The 23,023-nt window shown below is 38.4% G+C and overlaps 1 protein-coding gene across 1 annotated transcript; it reads right to left on the reverse strand.

Annotated features, from left to right (window-relative positions):
• Positions 1–303: 303 nt before the first annotated feature.
• On the reverse strand, positions 304–18,076 carry LOC148829246 (uncharacterized). The gene is made up of 12 exons (XM_088922813.1): positions 17,941–18,076; positions 16,709–16,752; positions 13,994–14,057; positions 10,879–11,040; positions 9,711–9,803; positions 7,186–7,244; positions 6,573–6,716; positions 5,685–5,727; positions 5,405–5,476; positions 3,641–3,794; positions 3,459–3,529; positions 304–2,576 (listed from the first exon to the last, which is right to left on the reverse strand). Exons 1-12 carry the CDS (start codon positions 17,992–17,994, stop codon positions 2,427–2,429), a joined length of 1,110 nt encoding a protein of 369 aa, XP_088778939.1. The 5' UTR covers positions 17,995–18,076; the 3' UTR covers positions 304–2,426.
• Between the last annotated feature and the right edge of the window lie 4,947 nt (positions 18,077–23,023).

Below are 23,023 nucleotides of genomic sequence, written 5' to 3' on the forward strand. Positions count from 1 at the left end.
CCAATCAGAAATTTGAATGCATCAGAAGAACCCTAGGTATTTGAATAAACACACCATCTCTAAAGTTACAGTGCGTGAATTCTAACATGTTCCACATTACTTCCTTCTGGATTTCCTTGTGGGTTAACTCGACACAATTTAAATGATCATCATCAGTGCTTGTTGTGGTAGTTTGTTCACTTTACACAATTTTCTTTACAAATTCAATTTTCCATGTACATCTTGTGGTTTCTAAAGTGCTTTTCATTAGAATATTTTAAGTCAGTGCCATGTTAAGTAAATACTGTTTTCAACACATACATATTTACAGCCAAGTGCATTTTTTATTTATTTTACTTAAATTGACTTTACAATTATATCTGAAGGAGCAGCCTATTTTTTTTACACATAGTACTTCTGGAAAATTAGTGGTCTCATGCCTCTTGTCCACTTCAGACTGACTGTTTTTAATAAATAGAAGTTTTTTGGGTTGGTTGCTTTCAAAAGGCTTTAAAAGTTTTTAATACAGGTTCATTCATGAGTGATATTTTCCTGTTGTTAGCCAGTCACTCTTTTTACAGGGCTGTGCAAAAGTATTCACTCTTCCTTCGGTGTCCCATTTTATGAAAATGATGTATGCATTTTTTTAAACTTAATGTTCCATTTCAAAATCTGAATTCTCAAAGACTTCTAAGGGTAAGATAGGTTTCAGTAAAAGCAAAACATCAGAGAACAAACTGAAATGAAGTGTTGATTACAGAAGTATTCAGATCCGTGAACTCCATTTTTGGTGGAAGCAACCTGGAAGCATTTACAGCCTCAGTTCTTTTTGGGTAGGTCTCTACCAAGTTTGCACACTGGCTTGATGCAATTTTTGCCCATTCTTCTTGGTATAGTTACTGAGATTGCTTAAGCACTGCATGTGGACAGTGTATTTCGAATCTTTCAACAGATTCAAGTCAGGACTGTGACTGGGTCTGTTCCTTGTAACTTTGGCCCTGTGCTTTGGGTCATTCTCCTGCAGAAAGGTGAATTTCCATCCCAGTTTTAGATCTCAAGCAGGTTTACCTCTAAGATTTGACATTTCTTTGCTCCATTCATGTTCTCATTCGTCTTAACAAGCTTCTCAGTACTGATTGATAAGAAGCAGAAGTACAACATACTGTAATGTTGCTACTGCCGTGCTTAACTTGGGTTGCCATGCTTGTACTGGGTTTGTGTCACAGGTAAAATTTTGCAGTTATACCACAAATTTCCAATGCTGAATTGTCTGATCTCAAAAGCTTCCATCACATTTCTGTATCACTTGGGTGCTGTGTTGCAAAGTCCTTGCAAGATTTGAGATGTTTTTATTTTTCATTTCACTATTAGCTTCCTTTGTGAAGTTACAGGGATATTGCTAACTCATGGACATACTCTCCTATCTCAGCCACTGCACTCCAACATCCCTAATTCGTTCTCTCCTTTCTTGGCTGTTCAATTTGGAGGAACAGTCTGATCTAGGCAGGGTCTGGGTGCCTTCCACTTCTTATTGATCAACTTTGCCATGCTCAAAGAGATCCTAAGGGTTTGAAACATTTTTATGTCTTTTTTTTTTATTTGTGCCTTTATACAACAGCTCTGTGTTGTTTTGAAAGGTCCTGTGCCTTCGTGACTGAATCTTGGCTTATAATTGAGTGACTGAGGGATCTTATTACCTTAAAGAGTGGTGTATTTATTCTGAAATCCTATGAATCACTATTATCGCACATGGAGGCCACAGAAGTAATTCTCTGTCTAATTAAAGTAATTTTGAGTACCTAAATTAATTTAGGTTTGCCACAGCTAGGGGTCTGAATACTCATGTAATCATGACTTTTATTTTTTTTTCCATTATTACCTATCTACTTTTACGTTTTATGTCTTTGTTTTTACTCTGAATGTGTGGAATTAGCTGTGCCTTTAACAGATAATAATCACTACTTTAAAACTTTAAAGCAAGAAAATATGAAAATTGCAAGGACGTGAAAACTCTTGCAAGACACTAAATTTCCTGACAAGACTGTGAATGTCCAAGAAAGCTAGCCATGAAACTATCATTTAAAACAACAAAAAATTTAGTTCTTAAACTCTTCTTTAAAAAAGTTTAAGTAGCAATAAATCCTGATCACTTTATAAATTAAATATTACAGATTAGAAACACAGATAATAAATAACATTTCTACAATTACCTAACCTAAAATCCCATCTTCAACATACAGGACTCTGTTCTTCAAGTAAGGCTTTTCGGGTGCAATCCAGAAAAAAAGTTCATAATTCAAGGTCTACTGCTTTGCATCCTCTCTCCAGCTGTTCACAAAGTCTATTCAACATGTGCAGAAAAGAGGATAAATGCCCCCAAACGTGGTTTGTTGCGCATGTCATTTCCTTTCCTGTTAAAGCACCTTGTGTTCCTTGTCTCTGGGCCTTTATGTTCTTGTCAGGGACTCGTCATAGAAAGCGCGGGGGTTCTGTGCCATTAGTGCAAGCCTCTCTCCCAGGGCAGCTTCTCGGAAATTACGGCGTAACCATCCATATGCTATGCTGTTTAAGAATCCTTGAAGAGAAACAGTTATGGCCTGGAAAAAAAACCCACAATAATTTTTGAGATTTCATACTTGTCAAACGATCCCCCCCCCCCATTTACTAGTTCAAACAGTTTTCGTACTATACTTTAGATGTCAGTAGGTGAAAAGCTGTAAGGGTGAATATAAGTAGTTCACATAGGTAGCTGCGTTAGCATGCGTAGGAACAAGTAAAGGTTTATTACATGCCGAAAAGAGAAGACAAGAAACACGACATTTCGGTGTCCTGAAGAAGGCTCCACGGCCAAAACGTTGTTTCTCTTCTTTTTTCAGCAGGGTGAACATACGTTTATTGAGTTGGCTTATTCAAACAACTATAATATTAAAATTTGTGCAATATGGAGCATTTAAATTTGGTATTTACATATTTAGGAGGGCATTAGGTTCCGACAAGATAGAGAGGCTTTCATGATGCATTTGTTTCAATATACTAATGTTATCAAACACCCTCTATACACCAGCACATAATTGAATCAAATCCACAAATAAATCAGATTTGTGTGTACTATATTGAGTTATATATATTTATATATCAGAGGGGCACAATTTGCAAAGCCCAAATTATTGTCTAGCTTTCTGTGCCAAATGTAGGGCTCTTAACATAAAGGACCTGTGAGACTGAAAAGGGACGAATATCACTGGAACAGGTTCATATTACATTAAGAGTCCGTTGCCTGCTGCCCCTCTCAACTCCACATTGATAGACATCAATGTGTTTAATCCAGGTTTGAACACCACTACAAAAACATGCATCACTGCCATTTCACACATCTCACAGCGCCTGAACCACTCAGCCCACAAGAGGACAATTGCTTAAAAATACTCCTGAAAAGCCCAAAAACGTTGTACACATAAGACTCTTCAAAAATGTCCTACCTGTAAAACATAAAGGGGGAAAAGGCTCTCCTGATTTGGAATGAGAAGTGAAAGTAGGACTAGAAAAAAAGCTGTTGAAAAATACACACAAAAAAAACATAGTGAATATGCACTGGAATAACAAACACTAAAATCAACACAGGCGACGAATTATTCTGTATTTTGCTGTGGCGATCACAGACCTGGTGTCCAGCAGACGAGCATGACAAGCACAACAGACCGGGCTGTGCAATAGATCCCTCTCATGTTCCTCCTGCTGAATCCATCTCCCTCCACCAGGAACATACACTCCCCCTGGCGGTCCTGACACCACTTGTTCACTCTGTAGTACACAATCTGTGAAGAGAGACACAGCGCTGCAGGCAACTGGAAAGAAGAGGGCCTCAAAAAGGTATGAGGCAGAGGTTTACAGGGTAGATGCTAACATGCAGTAAGTAAGAAACAAAAAAGGTTCATTCATTCAATAAACTGGGCCTGTTCATTAGAGCTGTGGCTTTGTGCTTTGGGTCATTCTCCTGCCCAAAGGTGAATTTCTGTCAAAGTCTTGGGTCTGATGTGGGTTTTCCTCTAACATTTGCCATTTCTTTGCTCCATCTATGTTCCAAGTCTTGACAAGCTTGTCAGTACCAGTTGATAAGAAGCAGAACTGCAACAAATTACAGTGATGCATCAAATAGCTTTTTGGTACTGCTTTGTTGTCTGTGTTTAGGGGTCTGCAGTGCTGTGGGATTCATCTGCCCTGTTGATTGTACACACAGTACACAAGCAGCGTTTTCTCTTGTATCATTATCAAGATCATTACCGTTTGAAGTTTGAAATTGTGGTTTCAATAAGAATTTCCAAATAATTTCAAAATGTTTTTAAACATTATTATTGAAATTCAAAAAGGATTCAGATCAAATTCAAGAGTAGGCCAACACTTGGAAAAAGATAAATGTAGTCAAGTGCTGGGGGTTTTACATACAGGCAGCAAAAACAAAAAATACCACATGGGAAACACGGAGCTCGAAGGGGCTACTTACAAAGACAACTGAATTATTTATATTAACATTATTTATTACATTATCTTCTAGACAATGTGGGGAAGCAAAAAGGCAAAAAGTGTTAAAGATACATGGTTAAAAGTGTAGAATTTAAATCAAAGGATGTTACGTTAAACTTCTACACACTAGTAACATATTTAGAATATTGTGAACAATTCTGCTTACCACATAAAAAAGCCATTGCTGTTCTGGAATTTGTCCAGAGAAGAGCAACCAGATAGATAAGTTCCAAGGCTTAAGGGAATGTCCTACACTGACAGGCTGAAGGAACTGAACTTTTCTGTGGTCAAGACTGAAAATTGCAAGGGAACCTGATACAAGTATTCAAAAATCCTTAAGGGCATTGATAGTTAACTCAGTGGACGTCTTCAGAATGAAGAATGAATCGGAGACTCAAGGACGTGCATTTAAAACAGAACAGGAGGCACTCCCTTATTCAAGGGTCATGGGAGTCAACTACCAAATGGACTAGATAAGCCGAATACTCTTCTGTTCCTCTAGTTTGCAACTGTTCTTAATTCTTTTAATCATTAGGCTATTGTTGTCATTATTAATCTTACCTGCTGTATGCTAAAAGCTATCTTCTATCATAATCACCAGTTATAAATTGGTAAGAATTTATAAATAATAAAATATTAATGTGTAGTGAGCATGCACATAATTAGTTCACTTAAATCATTCAGAGCACAGCTGCAGTAAAAATAAGATTTTCTGTTACTCAGAGAACTTTAGATCCACTTTAGCTGTTCTTGTATTATTAATATACAATATATATAGCGATTAACCACTAAAGCCATTCTGATTGTTTCAATAAAGTGAAAAAAAGGTTCATTGAAAGCATTTGGTTTGCATATTAGTGCACAAGAATTATTCTCAAAATTCACAAAGAAAAAGTTTACTCACGATGCAGCAGGTTATCACCACCAGTACATATGCTAGGAAGAACACTTTCATCAAGTACGTATACCATTCAGGCTGTAAAATAAAGCACAGTTCTCATCAAATCAAAGTGCAAATTACCTCCAAATGTACCAGTCAGATGGAAATTGGAAATGCTGAAGAAATACGTTTTTTGCTGTAAATGTAGTACTTAAGATCAAGTAATGATAATAAAGTTAAATAAGGTAAAGGTAACCCTAAGCCTTGTGCTAAAAATAATAAATTTTACAAAAGCTTTACTTACTTTGAGACTGGTATCATTCTCCTTATACACCAGTAAAATACAGCTGCACCAAAATAAAGAAAAATAAATCACTTTAGTGTTGCATTTGGATAGCGATCAATTCCTTTATTAGTGTTGCCAGTGTGTGATCTTTGGAGAGGAGAAAGAGATGGAGGCCCATGAAAATATTTGCACTGGGCCTCAAAGACCCTCAAGTTCTTCCAGTGCCCTGACGTAAAAGCCTGTCTGACAGTGGCACAATAAAACACCTATTACAAAATGATCCCCACACAGTGCCTTGCCTTAAACCTGGCACAAGTGTATGGGTATCCTTACAGTATCATAGTACATAGTACTATAGATACAACCAGCTTTGTCATTCCAACACTGATCCTACTAATTTAATAAGTAAGGACTTGGTTTGTGGTAAATTCTGTAACATAGTCTAACAGGTTGAGTAGTTCTACTTTAGATCAATCATACAAGCAACCCAACTATAGGCATCCCTGATCCACATGTACCATATTCCTACGTGTTTCAAAGCCATTTTCCATTAACACCTGATTAAGACCTAATCAATACATCTGATTGGGCATCTAATACACTTAATTGGATAAATAAGTCATTAAGGTCATTAATAAGACAGAATGGAAACCGGCAAACTCAGCAGCCAAGGCCAGGGTAGTCTACCCCTGCTAGTGACACTCCAAAACCCACAGTCCCTTTAGTGCAACTCTCATCCTATAACCTCCTTCATAACCCTAATCGCAAAGCCACCTCTGTCTCCTCACCTTCAACCCAAACCTTATACCTAACCCAACTGTAACCTTGACCAGGTTGTTAGCCCAACCCTAACAATGAAATCCTAGTCAGTTTAAACTTTAAACACAAACATTACCTCATGCTTACCTGCAACAGTAAAAATGGTATTCATTGCGTCTAGTGTCACTTGCGAAAGTGATAAGGTTTGTGGTTGGATGAGATGGGAATAATTCAGCTGGGGAATTTCTTAAGGCCATCACCTGTGTGAGAAAGCACAACCCTGGAACACACCTGGGGGAACAAATTGAAGACAGTTCAGATAATATTAGTCCAAAATACAACCAAAGATTGAAGTGCCCATGTAAAAGTTTAGAATACGCATTCTACTCTGGTAAAGCGAACCCAAGGGAAAAGCATTGTAAAGGATGGAAAAGTGTGGTGAAGTAAATGCAAACCATAGTAATGTAAATCAGTTATGTAGGAAAAGCAGAGGAAAACCAGAAAACAAATATAAAGTTAAAGGGTTAAGGGTATATTTTTTTGATGGAAATAGCCATCGTTCGAATGCTGGGATATATAAAGTAGCACCAGTGAAATGGTGGTATATTTGTTGAGTGGAATTACATCTCTCCTTCAGGCTTGGCAAGGAGACCTTTACCTACTTTCAGTTGTTTTTGTTCACTACTGATTCTTAGGCACTATTCCTGATTAGATTAAATAAACATGCTTAGAAAACAGCATTTCTAAACAAGGCACTTACCATGCAAGAAAATACAGCAAGTAAAGTGTGTGCTTCCTTGACCTTCTGTGTGAGTATTCCTAGACAAACAGGCGAGAAAGAAGTGAGACTTTCATTCCTGTTCAGACACTTAACACCCTGACAAGAAAACATCAATGAAAGTGTCTTTTCATTGTACCTATTATATTAATAAACGCATACTACCTTGTTACAATTCAAACTGGATTTTTTTATTCATCCTGTGTTACTCTTCTCTTCACTCTCACTCTTCACAAGCACCAGAGCTTTACTAACTCATTCCTGACTAATCCTGTTTGGCCAGGGATACCTCTTTGTAGCAAAGACCTATGTGTCCGACACAGCAGCTGCCAGTTTGTGTAGCTTTCCTGACGGAGACAAAATGGCAACGTGACTGTAAGGATGAGAATGACAGGACCTCAAAAGAGACCGAAGGAACCTCATAACCCCAATGCGAAGTTCTTCAAGACAAAAATTATGGTGCGAAATCTTGTGTTTAATCAGGTCCATATTCAGATAGGCACAGAGGTCCATTCAGAGGACCACTGACCTAGGGCATGAAGGTAGAAGTTGGGATTATGTAGATGCTACACCCACCCAGAATGAATGACTCGAAAGCTATTAGCACTGAGGTAAGGTGTGGTTAGCCTGACCTGGAGATGGTGTAGGAACTGGTGGAACGTGAAGCTCAGGTTCTGAAGACATTCTCCCTCAGATAAACAAAGGGAGTAATAAGAATAAGAGAATTGTAAGGCTGATAGCATATCGAGCGTGAAGTACCAATTATATGGCTTCTTTGCCTATTTGCTTCATCTGAATGAATGAGGATGATTTTCTCTACTTGAATCCCCAAAATACAGCGGCTACTGAGAACAGGTAGAAGTCCAGTATGCTTCAGTGAGTCTCTAAAGGGGCCAAAGGTGGAAGAGCTTGGGGTGGAGGGAAGACAACACCCATCACCACTGCTGCCTGGGCCACGGGCAATGGGGCGAGGTCTGTGAACAAGGAGTCGGATCCTGCCACAGACTGATGCTGTGCGCTCATGCCTGCTGGGAAGGAGGCAAAGACAGGGAGGGCTTCTAAGGGGACAGCAGGGAAGGAGGAGAGATGTAAATACCGCAGATTGGTTGGGGCTGAAGTTGTAGTGGGCTGGATGCCATAAAACATGGCAGAAAGGGGAGCGGGAGGGATAGACTGAACTGGATTACGTGAGTGAGGAATAAGAGGGGGGAACCAGAATCGGCCTGAGGGGAAGGAGGCACTGATGTGCTGGAGGACTGGGGAGGGGCAACTACATTGCGGAAAAGAAGAGCAGACATCTTGGTAACTGCGGAGAGCCATTTGGCCGGAGCGGTGGCACTGTGGCTAAGGACCTGTGGCTGTGGCTGGAAGGTTGCCGGTTCAAATCCTGTGGCTGGCAGAGGAATCCTACTCCCTTGGGCCCCTGAGCAAGGCCCTTAACCACAACTGCTCCAGGGGTCCTGTATAAATGGCTGACCCTGTGCTCTGACCCCAAGCTTCTCTCTCCCTGCCTGTGTGTCTCATGGAGAACACGCTGGGTTATGTAAAAAGAAATTCTTAATGCAAGAAATTGTATATGGCTAGTAAAGTGATCTTATCTTAATTTTATTCCACAAAGCACAGGGAATTTGAGGTTGGAGAGCTGCATGTTCAAGGCATAGGGAGAAGGTGAGTCCCCACCTCAGCTTGATGAAGGTGAATAGTGGTTGGACTGCTGGATTGCAAGAAGACGGGAAAGAGAGTGTTACAGTGCCAACAGCTATGAGAACAGCAAAATGGACGTGGTGAGCAGTAGGATGCAAAAAAACGATGGAGGAAGAATTTAGAGATGGAGTATTGGAAAGTAAGGTCTATTTCTTGTAAGAGCAAATAGCGAGTGTGACAAAAGATGAGCAAAGAGATGCATCAAGACTAGAATTTTCATTAATTCTTAACTTCTCTTGAAAACCTCTATTTGATACTGATATCTATAAGCCAACAAAATTCTCTGGGCTTACTGTACATGAGCGTAAGTCATATACATGAAATACTGTATGCTTTCTATTTAAAATGTTACTGTTGGGCTTCTTATTGTTGGATTTATCCTGTTTTGTGATTGATATTTGTTTTTAAATACAAATAGTAAATTCTGAGTCAAATCTTTTCTTGTTTTCTATATTATTGGAAGAAGAGGAAATTAAGATGTCTTTGTTTTGGTAAGGTGGTAATTTCAAAGAACATCTTGAACATCTGGCAACTGCTCTGTAGTTATTTTTATCTTTCTAAATATTTTAGTACAAGACATTGCAATTCAAATGTATTAGTGAAGACATAACAACCACATATAACAATCACTAACTCAAACTGCTATTACTGAGAGGTGTTCATAATAAAGCATTTTTTGTTTTGCTTGTCAACACTTCAGTATGTGAAAATAAGGGACTGTTGAAATAGAAATGAGGACAACAGCAGAGCAAAAAGGAGAACTCCTTTCCTAAGTCACATGACATAAAAAGAAAGTGTTTTACCTGTCCATCAGAAGATTCCCTCCATCCTCCTACTGCCTGTTTGGCCTCATATGCATAAACCATAACCAGAAGAAATGTTGTGCCATAAAAAGACTGTAAAAGAAAAGGCAGACTTATGATTCAGCCTGCTTTTGCATAACATTGTTTTATTACCTGATCCGTAGGACACGAAAAAGCAGTGTGAAGAAAAAAGCAGTCAAGATGGAAGGATATCTGCTCTAGAGGTATTAAACCCCTTACAGAACTATACATCCCCATCTTTATTGGTCAAAACTCCTGGGGAATTCATCTAAAAAAGGTGTTTTTACCTCAGTATATTTTGATCCTTCTGTGATCCTTTTTTTCGTTTACAGAAAAAAAATAGGAACTGTTCTCCAAAATGAATAAACAACCCCTTTCTCACTTTGACTTTACAAATGTTCCCTTTGATTGTTAATACAGGGACTTCCTCACCTTAAAAAGACCAACTTGCTCATCAAAACAATGCCATATAAAATGCCAGAAATGCTTAATTCTAAAATCTAGTAACCCACAAATCTTTTACTGTGAATTGCGGCTATTTTTTTTACCAATGGCAATAAAATTACACTACATATCCAAATGTCTCGTTACAATATGTGAACGAGAGACAAGACTCTATGCCCTGCATTTCTTATGACATTTATTGTGTGGGGAAAAAACTGTTTTGTACATTCTGGTACCAATTGTTTGTCAGTGGCTCCTGGAAAGCTTTACAAGCATCGGAATGTTTTGCAATATTTGAAATTGAAAGGACTTTACGAACAGTGTCAGTGCCCAGGAATTAGATTCCACACAGCATCTAAAAACCGTGGCATTGCAGTAAAAAAGAAAAGCATGTGCATTACTGTTTTTACACCTTGCAAAACTTTAGCCAAAGAGCAAAAGTTAATCTCAAAGCTGAAGACTTTATTACTGCCAGCACTGCACATTAACCTCAGCTGACTGGTTTGGACACACATAAAAATCTGGCATATTTCTTCATGAATCTCTCCCCATTATATTTTTATATATATTTATTATATGTTATATTAAAAGTATAAATAATATTGAAAGAGACAGAGACAAGAACCATTCATTAAAAGTAAATAATTCCACAACTATTTCATAAATAATATTGAAAAGTGAAGCATTATTACTGGGTACTTACCAATGCTAGAGGTATTCCATATTCACAAACATTGTAAATTGACAAGACTGTGCTAGTCTGGTCAGGATCTGTGACACCTGTGAGAATATTTATTATGCTCATAGACAGCAGCACCGCAGCAGCCAAAAAATCTGCTAATGCAAGCTGGAAGAGTGGTCGGACCTGCAAGTACAGTATATGTAGAACCCAATATTAGTCCCTGTGATTAGAACATTTACTGCTGCAAAACAGGTTTGTCTGCTGGCAATGACCGTGGCAGGAAAATAAAGAATTCTTAGATGTAGAATATCTCACGTGCTACTACTTATGACACTGTTTTTCCAAAGTACTTAACATACCAGATATTTAAAAGCCAAAGATGTGTCACCCACAGAAACATACTGAAACTATCATTGCAGGTTTGGCACAAAAATGACATTTATCTTCTATAAAATTTGCTGGCTTAGCACTTGATGCATTATCTAACACTCAGCATGCCTGCGATTGCTTCTTTTGTGCTGACTGACATCTTCTGTACATTTACAACACAGACATATTGTTGGAATGAGACAATTGTCCACCCGCTGCATTGTTTTGTGTTCAGGGGACGAAAAAGAATGTGTTGCAACATTTTCAGTAAGAAAATATTAATCTCTAAAAATACAGGCCATCAATCGAAGACATCTTTACGACACAATGGAGATAACAATGGAAACATGTTCAATCAAGTGGGTCTCTTTAACCTTGATCCTCCCAAGTTCATACAAAATTACAAAATGGCTTATTACTTTCTGCTAGTATCCTTACACAGTGACTTGCAAAAGTATTCAGACCCTTGCATGTTTCACATTTTGTTGACTTAATCCTTGCAGCCATGACACTTCAAAGTAGCAATTAATACTTGCAAAGTGTGTGCAATGTTGGAAGAGATTTATCCAAAAAGAGCTGGGGCTGTGATTACTGCCAGTGATGCTTCCATTAAATATTGGAAGCATTCAGAAGTCTTAATACTTATGCAATCACCATATTTCAGCTTTCTCTCTTTTGCTGACATTTACTGTAACCTACCTTGACCTTAGAAGTCTTGAATAAAATCTTAATTTTAAAAATGTACATGCACCGATGTACTGTACACAAAATGTCTTCACAAGATGTGGCACAGTAGTAAGGGTCTGAATACAAGCACCCTACTTCTAGTGTTGACCATTGGAACAATTACTTATTTCTCACTTAAAGACACAAAGATTTAAAGAGTTCCAAATTGCATTTCAAAAGGAAATGTAATGGAATTAATAGATACTATTTACTGTATCATTCATTGTTAGCTAGTGTAGCTGGTGGGTTTAAAAAGTCCTCCTATTAATAAGCCATTAATAAGCCTATATTGTGGTGGTACAGGCCTTGTATGAACAGTCTAGGTAAATAACAACTGTCCAAAACAAAAAGTAAATTTTCAACATTAGTCTGGCAAAACAACAACTCGCTGCAATTCCCACCAGCCAACAAACCCTGAAAACAAACAACCCCTTGCTCAAACTTAATAAGTTTGTACTGCAAAATAATGAGTAACTTTCATTACTCTTCAGTTAGTGCATAAAGTAAAATAACTGTCTCTGAGATTTAAGAAATACTTTCACTTTCCAAGTGAAGTATTTAATATAAATTACCTTCAAAGTTATAGGAACTTCAAATTCAAAACTGCTTTTTTAGCTTTATTCAAGCAAAAGACTTAATCGAGCAAATTGCATTTGTGATCATGAGAGCAATATGAATAATAAGTACAATGTAATACCTGTATACAATTTACATTTTGGCTATGGCCATGCACACATTTGATCATAATAAAATGAGAAACTACCACCAGTTATTTAATATGAACATGAGCACATGGACAAATTCACTTCATGTAAATTTCAGAGCGAAAAGGACAGGATTTGGCTGCATATCCCATTGAATCAGTAACTGCATATTTATTGAGTGGTACTTCATCATGCAGCACGATAATGACCCAAAACACATAGCTATTGCAGCCAAGACGATCATCAAGAGAAAGAGTAAAAAAAGTAGGAAATCTGGTGCTGAGACAGTTTATTAAGTTTAGATAAGCTATCCTTTGATGGTATTTTATTTCCTTTAAACAGTCACCTAATGCATTGGATTCTGTCTAATGTTTGCAGGCAATTAATGATAAATTAAAAGTATTTTCCTTTCCTAACTGCAATGTTTTAAGGGAAGGTTCAATTTAACCACACAGCTTTTCTGATTGTGGGTAAGCCTACATACAGTATGTAAGGAACAATATAAGGAACAAGTTCGTCTTTTAACTTCTTCTCTTTCAAGGGACTGCTGGTAGTTCCTCTGTTAAACAGCAGTAGAGGGTCTTGAGGTTTCCTCACAGGGAAAATCGGGAAATTCAGTTTTCCCCACATTTCATTGGATATTTCAAAACTCACTTTTTGTGTTATATTAAAAAAAGGAAGAAGCGTTTTTCAGAAATATTTCCCCTTACACACTTGGAATCCCCAATGATTTTCCGTTTATTCAATAAACCACCAACACATCTGTCCAGTTTTTGGAACTGTGTTAGTCTCATCACTGCTACAAACGTCATTGCAAACACAGGTGAAACACACTGTGTAAACCTGCACTGTCATCTGCTTCTTTAAACACACTACACAAGCAGCAGAGGTTAGCATGGAACAGAGCAATGCCACAACTCTTCACTGATAATGGACAAGGAGGTGCCTGACAAGCCACAAGAGGGCAATAACCTGAGCATACCCTGACCAATTTCGAACAAACACCTCTTGCTCAGAAAACTGTGTGCTAGTGCTAAAGCAGTTACTGTCACTCAGTCATTCATGTAGTCGAGGCCAGATGGCAACCAGAGAGGTGCACTACTGAATCACTGAGGAGGATGGTTTCAGAGTCTTAAGATGAGCTGGCGAAGCTCTGTGGTTGGATCAGTACTTTCACTGTGCAGTGGATTTAGCCAACAATGGTGGCATGTGCACAGTGGTCGTTTGTTTAATATGTGGTAACCACTGTAGCTGAAAATGCTCACAAGAAATGAACATCACACAAAGTGGACAGGCACTTTTTCCTCTTATATTTTTCATGGCGCTTTGCAACCCACCTGACCATCCAGATGTCTCTTCTTCACCATTGAAACAACTATTACAGAACCACTACCTAGCAAGCTGTAAAAGAAATAGAAAAGTTCAAGTTGTTTTATTTTCTTCTGCATGTGTCTAAAGGATAAGCATAATATGACCCTGATTGTGGTCATATTGATGTTACATAATGTCTGCCAGCTAAAGGTTCACTTTATTATGTAATTATGAAATACTGAATTACAGTATGTAACTGACTGCCTTTTATTGGTAAAACTACAATTAACTTAGTCTTCACACAGAGATAGTCCTCCTACATCTAAATAAATAACCCTGTAACTGAAAGGTCACCTTAGTCAAAACTGCATTTTACTGGTAAATTTTATGTGTATAGAAGCAGTGCAAATAATTTTTAAAACACATTTATAATGTACTGCCTAATCACTGACAGTTACAAACGTGCTCTAAAAAGATAAGAAGTATGATAAAGAAAAATTATTGCAGGGTGTTTAAATGATCAAATCTAGACTTGGCATGTGTAGTCATTCTTTTGTCTGCTGCTGTTTTACGTCTTTGTCATGCCATGACACAGATCATGGGGGGTTACAATTTAAAGAGACCAACAAAAACAGCAGTGCTAATGCCCATTGGGACAGGGGAACCCCCCATGCTATTTATTGTTCAATGGGGATTGAGAATGCAAGATTGGGTAAATATTCGTAACAGTTGTTAATGTACATTTTGAAGCAGCAGTATCTGCCAGTGGCTGAGTTCAAGTTGCAAAATAATATGTTGCAAAAGACTGAAATAAAATCATTATTCATCCATTTCACTTACAGTACATTGTCATAAACCACACAATAGATCTGTGATATTCACAATACTGTAAAAAAGGCAATGTAAACTGTTGTTGACATTAGTGCAGCTTTAATGTAAAATTAATGTAAAATATCTGACTTGGCTCCTTGTCTTATTTGATATCTCGGGCCTCCAGGATTGCTAAAGAAACCATTCGTTCATCTTCAGATCCCTTGTTCTAGTGAGGCTCATGGTGGCTGCATGAGCATATTGTTCCTGCGTGTTCTCAGGCCAGCTCAGAAACAGTCTCTCCAGTGTGTCATGCATCATCTTAGATGTCTCCACCTAGTAGTCCTGCCCAGTAAACTTCCAAAGGATACATCCCACTGTGTCTCTGTACCAGGCTCCCAAACCACCTCAGTTTGTTCCTCTCATTCCAGAGAAGCTGCGACTCTAATCCAAGGCTCACCAAGATGTCTCTGTTTCAAACCCTGTCACACCCGGTCTCGGTTTCTGACCCTATTGTAAGCTAAACAGCCCCGTGAAGAAGCCTGGTTTTCTCTGCTTGTAGTCATACTCAGCCCTCATGACGACAGACGGGGACATAATGTAGATTGACCTTTAAACTGAGGGCTTCACAGAGAACACATCTCCTGCTCTAATGCCACAGATTGGCACAGCACCGACAACACTGATCATTCCTGACTATTCAGTCAGCCAAGCCTCACGCTCCAACCAATCACTTGTGAACAAGACCCCAAGGGTACAAGACCTCCTACATTAGGACAGACCCCCTCTTCATCAGGAGTCGAGTCCTCCACTTTTTTTTTTCTAGGAGAGAACACTGAACTCAGGTTTGATTCTCATCCTGGCTTGATATATCAAACTTATCTTCGAGCACAGTCAGATGAGGCAAGAATGACAACTGCTAACAGCAGGCATGCCACCTCCGAGACCCCCGACCACACATCGTTTACACCTCAGCTGCACAGTGATATCCTGGCCAAGAAACTCATGTACAGGGTAGAGAGGTGACACTCTTGGTACAGTAGAAAGTTACTTCTAAAACAGCTCACAGTCTTTGTTTCATATGTTACAAAATCCATCCCAAAAGTAATTTAAATTTTGTATAGATCTTGCCTAAGTGACTTGCAGAATATTAAATAGTAATACAGTTAGTAATGTATCACTTATCAATACATTTTATTGATCTACTCATATGCAATAATTAAAATCTTTTATATTCATGGATGCTATGGAATTTCTTCCCCTTTTTTCCTGAAGTAAGCCAAAGTGCATTACATTGTGATTCATGACAGCTCACACAATTGTATAAGACCAGGCAAGTCTGCAGCATTGAATGAATTTCTTCAATTGCCCATTATCGTATTCTACTGAATTAAGCCAGTGATAAGTAACCTGGATGTCACGAACATTCTCCGGTGTTCGGCAAGATGCACTTGTCTGATTCAGTATGACAAGCATTTCTCATGATGAACAGTCTCAGAGGAAGAGTAGCTGCTGAGCTCTGGTCCTCATCACTTTGACTCACAGACAGTGGAATGCTCTAATGTCACATGACATGCTTGTTCCTCAGGTTACTGTAGACTCACCTGTTATAATAAGAGCTAATGAAGCAAAGACTAATGTACCTCAAAGCACCTACAGTAAGTACCAATGGTAAGACAAAGCATTACAAACATGTTTCATGAGTTCTTGTAATTAATGGTTTAGCAGAAGGGGCTAAACAGCTAAACAGCTGAACAGAGTGAACAAACAAAACAAGAATAGTGAAAACAGTCAAGCAACAAATGAGCATTGAAGCCAATAGCAAGTGTTTCTTTGTCAATGCCTCTCTGTACATTATATAAGACAAACTGTAAAGGATGGAATCAGATTTTACCAAATAAACAAAAAAAAGATACCAAGAAAGGGCTTACCTTAATGATAATGATGATATATAAACTTCAGAAAGGGTCCATATCTAAAATAAAGATACAGGGTGCAATGAGTGTACAAAACCTAAATTACAAAATTAATATTTAATAGAAATCAAGTGAAAAACGTTTAATAGAAACAATTGTAGAAGGAATTATCTTCTTTTGTGTGATTTAATCTTACAATATACATAATTTTGAAACTATAATTAAACTTTGACCTGAATTGCTTGAAACTACAACCCACTTGGTTTTCACCAAGTCCAATCAAAAGTTGATGGTAGTTTTTTTATTATTATGATTGGAGAAATATCAGAAGGCTCCATTAAATACCGGGTTTAAAATTTTTGACTGGAATGAGAATGAAAACTATTTAATCTGGCCCTTTAACTATGGAGAAGTCAGATTTCAAATGTCTCTTTAAATGCAATTTTATTAGACATTCGTGATCTTCACAGAGGTACACCAAAACACGTAGTCTAGCAATCGTAATTTATCTTTACTGTAACTGAAAACTAATCACAAACCAAACGAAAAGATTTTAAAATCACAAAAAGTGATTTTAAATTTTTTTACAAAAAGTGAAAACTCGGACTTTTCCCCACTGAAAACAATATAGACACCACGCACTAACGTCCTAGGTAACAAGTGATGTATAACAACTATATTACAGTAAGCCTCCATTATCGACAGAAACAGTCCATTGTTTGAACTACGGTTCACTACACAATTTTCCAACTCTAAAAGTTACTGTTATGATAGCCAGCACTGCATGCTACGCTTCCTTCTGTGAAAACGGGAACTAGCGATCTTATTTAGTTTTGTGAATTGAGCCTTCTTTCATAACCTGCAAATACGTTATGCAGAAGAATATATATAGTTTCAATAAAAGTAATAATGTATACGATTTCTATATAAATAGCAGTAGAAGTAGCGCCAGTGGCATTTCTATTATCATATATAGACAGATAACCGGCTGATAGGAACGATTACTGTATCAGTGCTAGTTCAAATATATCACAGATGTTATAATCTTATCAGTAACTAGAAAATAATTTGCTTCCCAAGTGAAGACTAAAACATTTCAACGACGTGCTCCTGTCTTCACTGCACACACTATCTTACCTCTTTGTATTAAATTATTATGTGAGGTATGGACCTCCCATCGAAGGTGTTCCTTCATCACCTAACATTAAAATATATTTCTGCAGCCGTCTACGTTGCATTTTTCTTACCTGGGAATCAGCCAACGTGCAATTACTGGATGCAAACGTTTCTTGTGGAGTCATTGTGAAGTATGCGGGAATAAATAACAAGATGTTCCAAAGGAACTCAAAATTACAAGTCCTCTTTAAGTCTGATGTCGCAGAAGTAAAAATAGTTTTCCTGGACTGTAATGGTTCTTTCCTTCAAGCTGGCGTGTTTTATTAACCACACCTCCGCCCACCACACATAACACTTAATTGTATCACGTGTAGTCTTACCTGCTACAGTGAAAGGAGACGCAAAACCAGGAAAGAAAAATCCTGTGTCACTGTTTAGGTGTCTACGTCAGGCAGCGGGATCTTATAAAACTGGGTCAGGTGAACTGTGTGAAGATTGAGTCTGGGACCCCGGATTCTGTGATTTGAAACTCCTGATTGCTATTGTTCAGCAACTGGTCTGGTTTCGTTTGACATTTATTAAGGACTGCTGTTGCTTGCTACAAGTTTACATAGTTTGTCACAAGTATATGCATTTATTTATGGATGCACGTGATATCATAGTGGACGTTATTACTTATAGATAACTATATACTCCATTTGAGGGCACGGGTCTCCAAATTCTATTTGCAACACATTTTACTGTCTTCGCACACAGATCTTTTTATTCGAATCAATTGAACTGTATATCTGTCCTTGTGAGACCCTGTATTTCTCATGATAATGCAAATCTTCTTTGATAGAATCTTTCTGCGTATTTTTTTCTTCAAATGGATGTTCCTCTCTCTTCCCGTGCCTGTGATATTATTAAGATTGAATTTCATGTGCTGCGATCTCTAAGATCCTCCCAGAATGAGGAGTGCTTGCCTGTCTGTGCTGGGAGCTCCACTCTCCTTGTACTGTACTCGTTACCTACGCTTTCGGCCACTTTCCACTTGAGCTTCCTTGTTTACAAACCTGGTGGACTTTGTATCTTGTGGATACAAAGCAGAATGTCCAGGTTGTTGCTGTGCAGTGCTTGTAATACCACTATCTGTATTAGTGTGCCGTGAGCATTGGGTATAAATTAAACATTAACATTGGTAATGTTACCAATGAGAGATGCATACAGAGGTGTATACAATATGTTGAATGACTAAAATATCATGTTGTATGATATTTCCAAAAAATACATTTAGTTTGCAGGAGTGTGTTCCTGCTATTCCTCTCCAGATTTCACAACACCTTTTTGAAGTACCATTATACTTAAGTGGTGGTTGAGTGCTGCCAAGTTGGTATTGACTCATGGTGACCCTATGGACAGTTACACCCTCACTATCCATAGAGTTTTCATGGCAAGATACAGAAGTAGATTGCCAGGCCTTCCTTCCATGCAGATACCACCAACACCACCCCCCGTCCCCATACTGCTGCTACCCAGTATGGGTTATTAGAGAACCTTGTGCCCGACATTGGACACAAACCCACTACCTTGTGATTATGAGTCTTATGCTCTACCAACAGAGCTAGTCGGGCCTCTATACTAAAGTACAGTTTTGTTTTTGTCAGATTTGAACCTAACCGAGTGCTTCGTCTGATCCTGCAGAAAGAATCACACAGGATTTTTAAATCTCAGAATCAATCACTGCCTACCAGAACAACAGATCAGTTGATAATGCTGTCTCCCTGGCTCTACATACAGCCTTGGAACATCTGGACACTAAGAACTCGTATGTGAGAATTCTGTTTGTGGACTACAGTTCAGCATTCAATTCCATCATACCCAGTCAACTGGTGACAAAGCTCAGGGGATTAGGTCTGTGCAACTCTGTCTGCAACTGGCTGCTGGACTTTCTTATCGAGAGACCTAAGGTGGTGCGGATAGGTAATAAAACATCAACACTACTCACCCTGAGCACTGGAACCCCACAAGGCTGCTGTCTGAGTCCAAGGTTGTACTCCCTGTTCACTCACGATTGCACAGCAAGACACAGCAACAACCACATCATTAAGTTTGCAGATGACACCACTATAATAGGCCTGATCAGCGATGATGACGAGTCCACTTACAGGGATAAAATCGTACAGCTGCTTAGGTGGTGTCATAACAATAACCTGGACTTGAACGTTAATAAAACGAAGGAGCTAATAGTGGACTTTCGGAGACACAGGCCACACACTCACAGCCCACTCAGTATTGATAGAACGGAAGTGGAAACAGTCACCAGCTTTAGTTTTTTGGGAATTCACATCTCTAAAGATCTAACCTGGACTGTGAACACTGACTCTATCATGAAGAAGGCTCAGCAGCGCCTTTATTTCCTGAGGTGCCTCAAGCGATGGGGGATGCCAGTACCTGTGTTGGTGAACTTCTATCGCTGCACCATCAAGAGCATCCTCACCAACTGGATCACCGTGTGGTACGGCAGCACCTCTTCTCGAGAGAGAAAGGCACTGCAGAGAATGGTCAATATGGCCCAGAAGATCATCGGCTGTGGTCTCACCGAGATTAAACAGCTCTATGAGGACCGCTGCCGTAGTAGAATTCTGGCCATCACAGAGGACAGTCATCACCCCGGGCATGAGCTCTTCACCCCACTGCCCTCAGGCAAGAGATATAAGAGCATACGGACACTTACCACTAGATTCTTCAATAGCTTCTATCCACAAGCAGTGAGATTGGCGAACACATTTAGCCATCCTCCTCGGACCACACCTACACCATCACCATCTACCTCATTATGATTTCTTATTTATTGCACATCTCCAGTCATTGTTTACACGTCTGTATTGTATACATTCAAACTGTCTACATGTTTACTTGTACATTGTCTACTGTTTGTTTGTATATTGTCTTGATGCACTGTTTGCACTTTGTGTTTTTACACTTGTTTTACAATCGAGAGACTTTCTGTAAGTAAAAATTCCATTGTACCAGTACATGTACCGGTTACATATAGCAATAAAGCTCAAGTTCAAGTTCAAGTTCACTGTGAGCACAAGATAATGTAAGCCAAGTAGTTCATGAAGTAAGTACAACTGTACAGTAAAAGCTATGTTAGAATACACTGTACAGCAGGGCCCCTCCAGTATCGGCCTTGGCCACTTTTGTATATCTAGGAATGTGTATTTACATTATACCTGTGTTTTTACTAGAGTGCTGTCACCGACAAGCATCTCCGACTTCTGCAAGGATTCGGTGGTATTGTCATTACTTGTGAGTAATTCTGGGACAGAGGTGGTACTGGTATAGTACTTGAAAACAGTGTGTGTTACAGTGTAAGAACGGTCCAATCACCCCAAATTCCAACCATTTATTATTGATCTTTGCATGGTTTATTCATTGCGTTTGATAAAAAAAGATCTGAATATATAATACAGACTTTCGAAGAACAGTGTCAGAGTACAATCCCACAACTATTGGAGTTGCAGGATAAGAGGAAAAATAAAAAAGTAAGAACCTACTTTGGAAGAGACTTCAGAATTTTAAAGTAATGTATTTCTTGTCTCTCACCTGGTCTGTCTACCAGGAGCATCACTGTGACACTGTGTCCTACACAACTTTGCTATTGACAGATTTTCGACAAACCAGCTGTTTTGACAATGAAGAAACTTAAATAAAACACAGAACTAATTGGCTCCAGTGACACCCAGATGCGACAGGACACTCTAAAGAGTTAACCCCCACTTAAATGTATTTACCTTTTCAATTTAATTCTCTCTTAATATATATCTCAAAATTTAATATTGCATGCGACAGGTGCACAAGTACAGTAGTTGCAATAGTGATGACACCTTTATTATTAATTCAAGAAATTATTAGTTATATAACATTATTGTACTGTAGTTGGACTGCCATTTTCAGTTGAATATTACAGTCTGTCTCAATGACAGATGCTTGGAACCATTTCAAAGCGACAATATTATGTCAATGATAAGTTTCCAGAATGCTCTGGCAATTTCCATTGTTGCCCACTGTACCTCTTACTCCTTACCAGACTGGTTTGGCAGTATAGAGTTGTAACCGCAATGACTATTGATAAAATGCTATTTTTAAACTTTGAGCTCATGCATTTAGCAACACTTTGTATTGAGTATTGTTTAAATGTGCCTTTTACTGGTAATGTGGAAATATTTTATAACTGAGATAACGCAATGACAATGCTCAAATAGTTTCGCTACTGGCCTTCCTGGTTCTTCCATTACCATGTTGCTGCTTGCTGATAACTGGAACAAATACTACAAGAACAGAAAGCGCACTATGCAGTTTTTTTTAGTATTTAGAAATTCCAGGAATAAATGAAAAGCCCAATTAACCCTAGTGTTATGAAATCCACAAAACGGAAATGCACAAAATGTGTTGAAAACATCAAATGAACAATGCATTTTTGGTGTTATCAAGTTTTACTCGGTGTACGTTTAATTCTAACAGGGTCAAAGCTATTGTCTGCATATATCTGAACTTTTTTTAATATGTGACATTAACAGTGACATTACATTCCTGTGCTGCTGGCTACATCTGTTAACTTCCACTAAGCAGCAAGTAAATAATATGAATAGATAAACGTTATTTTTAAATAGTGCCTTTAAAAGTGGCTTGTCAAAGTCCTTTAAACAAAACAAAAGAAAAATACACGAAATATAGACAGGACTGGAATTTGGTGTTTGTAAGCCCTAGGCTCTTTCATTCCAAAATTTGCAAAAAGAGGGGTAAACACCAATTGAATTATGTCGTTTGGCATGATACACTTTAAACCATTCTAATGCTAAACCAGGTAATTGATGGAGCAAGCAACCATCACTTTGATACTTCTTGTTTCTAGAACAGCTTCTAGATAGCAAATGATTATTGATTTGGACCTAGAGTCGATCGCAAGCTTGTTTCAGCTCATTTTTCATTGGTCACTAGTTCATAGGCCCTAACAATTTCATAGGCCCTAGACATTGTGCCTACAGTGCCTAATGGGAAATCCGAATATAGGTAATATACAAATGAGATGAGGTAGTAGAAGGTGGTATGGAATACAGTAGGAGCAAAGGGGCACAAAGAATCAGTTAAGTACAAGCCCTTCTAAAAACGACAGTTTTGAGTCTTGATTTGAAACAGTTCATGGAAGGCGACTCTTTGATGCCCTTC

Source organism: Atractosteus spatula, chromosome 8 (genome assembly GCF_055471065.1).
Source record: "Atractosteus spatula isolate fAtrSpa1 chromosome 8, fAtrSpa1.hap1, whole genome shotgun sequence".
Classification (NCBI taxonomy): Eukaryota; Metazoa; Chordata; class Actinopteri; order Semionotiformes; family Lepisosteidae; genus Atractosteus; species Atractosteus spatula.

Coding starts and splice junctions, on each gene's coding strand:
- LOC148829246 (XM_088922813.1), bottom strand. CDS start 17,994: ATGACTCCACAAGAAACGTTTGCATCCAGTAATTGCACGTTGGCTGAT. Junction 5,728..6,572: donor TACCATTTTTACTGTTGCAG/GTAAGCATGAGG, acceptor ATTTTGGTGCAG/CTGTATTTTACTGGTGTATA. Junction 3,530..3,640: donor GCTCGTCTGCTGGACACCAG/GTCTGTGATCGC, acceptor ATTTTTCAACAG/CTTTTTTTCTAGTCCTACTT.